This window comes from Belonocnema kinseyi, chromosome 10 (genome assembly GCF_010883055.1).
Source record: "Belonocnema kinseyi isolate 2016_QV_RU_SX_M_011 chromosome 10, B_treatae_v1, whole genome shotgun sequence".
Taxonomy (NCBI): Eukaryota; Metazoa; Arthropoda; class Insecta; order Hymenoptera; family Cynipidae; genus Belonocnema; species Belonocnema kinseyi.
In genome coordinates, this window is record NC_046666.1 from 102,995,311 (window position 1) to 103,003,243 (window position 7,933).

The 7,933-nt window shown below is 34.5% G+C and overlaps 1 protein-coding gene across 3 annotated transcripts in view; it reads left to right on the forward strand.

The window, feature by feature from the left end:
* LOC117181750 (centrosomal and chromosomal factor-like) overlaps positions 1–7,933 on the forward strand; it is a 237,303-nt gene that overhangs the window by 148,769 nt on the left and 80,601 nt on the right. For all 3 annotated transcript variants that reach the window (XM_033374715.1, XM_033374714.1, XM_033374716.1), the window contains one exon: positions 7,118–7,242. In XM_033374715.1, coding sequence (XP_033230606.1) covers positions 7,120–7,242 — 123 coding nt within the window. In that variant the 5' untranslated portion in view covers positions 7,118–7,119. The remainder of the gene's footprint in view (positions 1–7,117; positions 7,243–7,933) is intronic.

The following is a 7,933-nucleotide window of genomic DNA, read 5'->3' on the forward strand; positions in this document are numbered from 1 at the left end:
ATACAGTATAATCACTGACGAAACATGGCATCCTTGTAAATAAGGATTCTTGAAACTAGAATGACGTTATTCGAATGAAATTTTGCCTACCAGGAATTGTTTATCATTATACGAAATATAAGATCCCTGACGCACGATTTCGGGAAAATTAAAAGGAATTTTATATTTAAAATATGAAAAGAAATTAGGTAAAACGAGTGACACATACATATGTAGCATATTATATAAACAAAGAAATTTTTCGATAAAATTAAAGATGAATAAACGCTAGACGTACGTTTTTCATTCAGTGCGTTGAAGAAATATGACTAAAACTTCCTGTCGGCAGATATCATAGAAAAACCTTTAAGGAATTTAGTATTAAAAATATCAATGAAATTATGCGGGATAGGTGACGCATAGTTGTGGAATGCCTAAACAATCCATATGTTTATAAATATAAATCTTCCCAATCATATGTCTAACGTTTCTTCATTGATATCGACATAAGCATCTAATTTCTTCTTTAGTAAATGGGGTCGGCGCGCCACAAAGTCAGTCATTAAGGCGGTAGCAGATATTGACAACTTTCCGTGTAAGATGACAACATTGCGATAAACATTTAATATATAAATGATATTGTTTACGGGGAAAAAACTTCAATTCCTGTGTAGCAGATATTAATAACTTGATATTGGGACACCAAATATCATATCCTCCCTGGCGGACCGAAGGAACCGAATGGAGCCCATACAAAGTACCCGTAAAGACCCTATTGGGTCCCCATTCGGTTCCTTTTTTTAAAAACTCAAAAAAGTAGCAAGATCAACTTTTAAACTGTTCAAATTCGGACTCTATGTTACATTTTCTCTTAGAAACTCACGGAGTAAGCACAATACTCTTTTTTGCAGTGTTGAAAATTTGTTTAAATGTCATTAACTTCTACTGAACGTGACTTCAAACGCATCCACAATAGCTCAAGTAATGTGTTGCGCGCGAAGTTTAAAAATAAAATTCTCTCACTTGCATCGCAGCGATGCTGTCTGGGGTTTCCACTGCGAGGCGCTAGCATCCAGACAAAACCCTTAAGTTGCCGAAGGAACGTTTATTGACTACTACTAAAGGAAGATGCAATTGAAACCGCCTTCGGTCCATGTAAATGACAGGTATTTTGTTTTCTAAAGTTTTCAACGCTGCAAGAAAAAGTATGCTTCAACACTCTAATTTCTAAGTCAGCACAATGAGGGAAACCAATCTCATAGCCTTCTGCACTCCAGCCGAAAGTTTGCTGTTCATACGGAAAAAGTGGTCCAAAACTCTACCTACCCATCTACTGATAAATTTCAATAAATATGTTATTACCAAATATCAATAAAGGGATTGCATAGGAATGATATGTGGTTGTGAAATGTCTGAACAATCGCAGTTGTTTATAAAAACAAAGACCATCTAAACGTATGTATTACGTCCCCCGACCAAATTCTTAAGAAAAAAATATGGCATAAGCTTCCTGTCCGTAAAAATGCAAGGGATAAATTCAAATGAATTTTTAATTACAAAATGTCAAAGCGGTGCGATTGAAGAAGAGTGGCGCATACTTATGGAATGTCTAAACAATCTATTTGATTTATAAAAACAAGTCTGCCAATGGTATGTCTAACGTTTTCTTCATTGCTATCAGCATTAAGATTTAATTTCTTCACGGTCGGTAATGTCGGCAAGGGGATCTATCGACAGACCAAGCTTATCCTATCTACTTCTCTGTTACACCTATGGAAATGAAGGGACGCACTGCATACGGGCGTAAGTGCCAAAACTGTTCCCTACCGAAAGAAATCTCTGAGTATATTCTAAAGATTCTCTAGGGTCAGAGAAGCTCAGAGAAATTCTCCGCAAGCACTCAGGTAGATATATTCAAAGGTCCAGGTAGTTCTTTTAAATGTTTTAAGGGCTTTAGAATGTCCTTTCCAAAATTGAAATAGAAATACGATCATAAATAAAAAGCAGAGAGGCTGAAATTGAAATAAGAATTCGATCATAAATAACAAGCAGGGGCCCTGCATGAGATACGCCAAAAGAGACAACATTTTTTAATTAAACTAGGAAATGGTATATTAGCATATAAGTTATAATTATGAATAAGTATAATGAGAAAATTCATTAATAAAAAAAAGTGTTAATAATTTAAAGAGAAATTTAAAAAGGGAGAGTCGCATTAGCGACGGTCAACTACTGTAAATAGCTCTGCTCGCCCGGTACGTGACGAATACAAAAGAAACATCAAATTACCGTCGCACCACGCTTAAAAGGATCACTAAAAGGACCTTGAAAAGGACCTAAATCTCTCAGACTATCTCCGAGACTAAATTGTTTCAAATCGACTCTTCTTATAATCTCAAATGGGCCAGGCTATTTCGCTAAAGAATACTCAGAGATTTCTATCGGTAGGGTTAGGCCTAATCGAATCCATGAAACAAACATTCTAAAAGGAGCATCGATCTCCGAGAAAACCTTTGTCAAAGTTACAGCGTGTCCCCATAAACTCTAATTTTTATACATGAAAAGTTGCGTAACTGTTTTATTTCTCATTAAAAAAACAACAACACGAAAGTACTTTTGAGCTGTTGGTTAGCTATATTGAATCGCATAACAGCACTTTTAAAAATATAACCATGTGCGAGAAAGTCTTGGTCAAAGATGATCGACGTGCGCCCAGGCGCGGATCCTGAGAAGGGCTTGGGGGGGGGGGGTGACAATAATTACCCTCTCCCCTCCACTCTCAAGGGGCAGGTTAATAATAATTTTAAAGTTATTCTTCGCCCAGTTCAAATCCGAGCTGAGTCAGATTTTTTCTTGTTCTTAAAAAATTATTTATATGAGAAAATCGTTTTAACGAATCAAAACTTGTATTATTTATAAATGAGCGCTATCATTTTCATTGCGCTAAATTGAAGAATAAATCAAGGAGTTTATAAATTTTCAAAAATTATTTCATTTCAAGCAATTTTAAGTTAAAAACATTAAAATATGAAAGTTTAAAATTTTCTATCGAACACTTTTTAAAATAGAAGTTACATTATTTTAATTTTGAGTCGTTGCAAATGAATAATTGTTCAATTGTTATTTATACATAGACATTTTTTTATTTTAAATCTTCAAACCATTTTAGAAAAGTATTTTTTCTTACTAAAAATCACTTTAAATATTTCCAGGTACCCCCAAAAGAAATTCATAATCTCGAAATCTTAAAATGCCTAAAAACCTACCATATTTTGTATTAAAATCTTTAAAAATCGACTTTTTTTAATGTTTTGGAATCTTTACATTATTATTTTTACAGTTTTGAAAATTTCTTAAAATCTTTTTAAATATTCTCTTGAAATTAATTTTTCAAAATAAAAAATTATTTTCAAGTTTGTAAGGAATCTAAATAAATTGGTTTATATTTTGAAACCTTTCAAAATCCTTAAAAATCTTCTAAATTTTTTGTTTGAAACCTTAAAAATCTACATTTTGTTTAAATTTTGTTGGCATCCTTTAAAGTTCCAACTTATTTTTGAACTTGTTCGAAACTTCTAAATACCTCTTAAACTTATTCCTATTTTTTCAAATTCATAACTATTCAATTGTTATTTATTTATCAAAATTTGCTATTGTTTTGAAATATTGCTAAACATTCTGCTTCATTTTGAATTTCACTAGAAATCCTAAGACAATTTTTTTACTATATTAAAACCTTTCATAATCCTTAAAAGGTTCAGAATTTTAATTTCAAAAATTAGAAGTATTTCCTCAACTTAATCGCGTTTTTTCTAAATGAATACATTTTTATCTGTTATTCACACATCAAAATTCAACATTTTCACTTATAAATAAAATTTCTTTTGAACAGAACAATAAAATTAACATTATGACGTTTTAAATTTGAGTTTAGCTCTCTGAAATTTTAACGATTCAAGGCTTTCTGTTTCAAACAATTTAGTTTCGAATTGTTTAATTTTTAAAATTCCATTTTAAATAAAAACTCAAACATTGCTGACTATTAAAAAATGACTTTTTCTTAATTAAAAATGCCTTAATATAGCCAGAATACAGAAATAATATATTTACCATTATTGATTGTTGTAAAACGTAACCCGGAAAATCTCGCAATCAGCTGAGTTCGCTCCCTGTTCAACTTAAATGGTTATTCACAATAAAATGATGCCTCTTACATCCATGAGAGAATTCGAGACCCTGATTGGCTGTGAAAATTACATGGTTGGGAATCTTCACTGGCTGTCATGTTCTCTTGCCGCATGTGGATACGACGCAAGAGTGACATCGCCAGTGTTGGGAATACACTGTGACATTGATATACGTTACCAGAGTATCTGTACGCAACCACATGATATCAAATGGTCACTAAATTTAAAAAAGACACGCTGCGAATTGATATTTTCTCTATAACCATATACAAGGAGGAAATTCGCTTTCCAGTATTATATGTAATAAACTTTAATGTTCTTATTTGCAAAATTCGAGTCTGGACTGGGGGGGGGGGGCAAGCCGTCGTGCCCCCCCCTCTGGATCCGCGCCTCCGAGCATCAAAAAGTTTCAATTTTGACACAAAAAGTTTTGTAACTATTCAATTGTTTTATTTAAGAGAAAAACAAGAAAGCACTTTTGTGTTATTGCTTAGCTCTATTAAATCGCAAAATAACGCTTTAGAAAAGATAACCATGTGCGAGGAAGCCGCGGTAAAAGGTCGGCGCGCACCAGAAAGCTTCAATTTTGAGACATAAAAAGTAACTTTTGCGGCAACTATTTCTTTCCAAGAATCCATCATTTTTAACGGACCAACTTCAAAAAACCAGAATCGACACGTGCTCTGAAAATCAGCGCCATGGTGATACCACACTACGAAGCATGGCACTTACGCCAGCAAGCATCGTGGCACTTACGCCCGTATGCAGTGTGGTCCTTCAAATATTAAAAAGTGTAGGACGCGTGTTAATATTTAACCATTTGAAAAAAATAGAATTTATTTTCCGTGTAGCTTTACAAAATGAAAGGGGGGAGGTGGGTTGTAGCCCTCTAGATCAGAAATATTTTCGTAATGTACTTATCGCGTAAGTTTACCTATTATAGCTAACTATTTATTTACAAATTTGTTAATAGCAATAATAATTTAAAGTTGTGGATACATTTTCTTTCAGAAATATCGTTATTCAGATGGTTGCAATGGTATTTAGTTTTCTGAGGAAATATGACTTGATTATTTTTTTCACACGATCACATTTTACAGCAACTGTTAAACATATTTATTGGTGTGTTTATGAGTCCAAACTAAAAAATTATTTAATCTGGTTAACTCGGAGGTTTTCTTTTTTTTGCGTTGGATTAAATTTGCATTACATTGCGAAAATATTATTCAATGTCGTATTACGAAGTTTGGTTGAGTAAAATGAAAATATTTGCTTGGAATTTTAAGTTTAACGTCAAAATTAATATGTACACTTTCGAGGACTTGAATCCTCAGACTCTATTCACAAAATACGTGATACATTTTTCAGAAACCTTAATCCCCTGCCCGTGCAAATTGTCCTGAGTAAATCTTCCCTTACCAAGATATTTTATAGGAAAAGAAATTATAAGTGTGTGTTATTTTTTTCTGTTATTTTTTCTCTGTAGTTTTTTTTCGTAAACAGGAAAAGGACTGGAAAAACGACAGAGAAAACGGCAGCAAAACGACTTCCAAAAATGACGTGCCCTAATTGGCCATAATTCATAATAATCCTGGCGGACCGAAGGAACCTAATGAAGCCTCTATAAAGTACCCGTAAAGACCCCATTGTGTCCCCATTCGGTTCCTTTAAAAAAAAACTCGGAAAAACAGCAAAATCAACTTTTAAATGGTTGAAATTCTACGTTAAAATTCCCTGCAAAAGGTCACGGAAAAATCGCAACAGTTTTTTTGCAACGGTAAAAAGTTAAAAAACATGTAAGACGTATAACGCCTGTTGACTGTTACTTACAGGCGATGCGTTTGAAGTGTATCTGTCAACAGGAGTTACACGTCTTATATTTTTTTAAACTTTTTGCCGTTGAACAAAAAAACTATTGCGATTATTCCGGTACCTTCTATAGGGAATTTTTACGTAGAATCCGAATTCCAACAATTTAAAAGTTGATTTTGCTGTTTTTTCGAGTTTTTAAAAAAAGGAACCGAATGGGGACCCAATGGGGTCTTTACGGGTACTTTGTAGAGGCTCCATTCGGTTCCTTCGATCCGCAAGGGAATATCGTGAACACGTCATGCACGTCGCACGTGTACGACAATTGTCAAATTCCTTTCAAATAAATAAAATGTGCTTCTAATTAAACTTCGACTGAATTAGGCACAGTGGTGTCAGTACGCGGATATCTCTAACATGCGCAGTAGATATTCCTTTATATTTTTAGGTTATGTAACATCATGTGTGAATTTAAAAATACACAGGAATCACCACTGCCCATGCCAAAGATATCCGCGTTCTGACACCACTGATTAGGAACCCTGGCAAAAGTTTTGGATAGAAAGTCATTCAAAACAATCTGAGGCGTTTAAAAAATACAAATCAAACAAGTTCAATTCGTACGAATATTTAAATCCGCGTGAATTCTAGGTTTGCTGAATTGGGATGAATTTGGTTTGTACACCCGGATTGAAAATGAAGTTCAAAGCTGATTCGTAATGCGCACATACAATCCAAGTTGCACGCATGTATTGACAAGGTTTTAACTTTGAGTCGGTTTCCGATTTACGAAGGATTACATGCATGAAGTGGGTGCGATATTATTATAAATTATGGCCAATTAGCGTACGTGATTTTAGGCTGTCCTTTTGCCTGTCGTTTTCCTGTGGTCACGAAAGAACTACAGGGAAATAATGGCACGGAAAAAATGACACGCTTATCATTTTTTCATATCATATATTTTCGTGAAGGTCGTATTTTGTGAATGGTCCATAAACTGTATATCGCACGAATACATGTTTCATTTTCCATTAAAATTATTAAATTTTAACGAAGAGCATGTCGACCTTTTTCTTAATGTATAACATATCGCGGGCCTTTGTACACTCAAACATTTGTTACAATCGACATATTTTTTCTAGGAATGATCCTGTACACATTCACACAATTTCATACGACGCCAGCGATAGTGACGTCGGTTTTTATTGCACTAGGGATTTTATTCTGCGGTTGCGCCATGGTTCACAACGTCTTCGTATGGCAAAGAGTAAGTATATTATACGAATTTATTTTATTAGAAAATGCCCAAATAAAGATATGGAACTTCCGGTTTTGTAACGCATAAAGGTATATCGTTGTTCCTATCGTTCGCGAGTAGAAAAAAATCCCATTCAGAGCTGGTATTTGTCTTCGACAAGAGAAATTATAAATAAGAAATTTCTTTGACGTTCTAAGTTTTTCTTTTTTTGGTTTCTTTGACAGCCCACAGGTCGAGTTTCATAGTGCTTATAACATGACGAAAGCCGTAGACACCCTAGAAGACGCAAACTCTGACCCCCCCTCCCCCCTGGAAAAAAGGAAAGAATCGGAAAGGCCGCTTCGGAAAGATTCAGAAAGATTTCGGAAAGAATTCGGAAAGGGTTGATAGGGAAAACAATCATAAGCGTGTAATTTTTTTTCTGTAGTTTTTTTTTGTGAAAACAGGAAAAGGACTGGAAAAACGACAAAGGAAACGAAAGCCAACGACCACCAAAAATGACGTGCCCTAATTGGCCATCATTTATAGTAACCCTGGCGGGTTGAAGGAACCGAATGGAGCCTCTACAAAGGAAAGGGCTATGTGAACTTTGCTTCCGTTTCTTTCCGAACGTCTAGCTGTTCCACGAATCTTTCCGATTCTTTCCGATTTCTTTCCGATCAGTGCAGAGTGCCACTCTAGTTAGCCTCTATTTCATTAT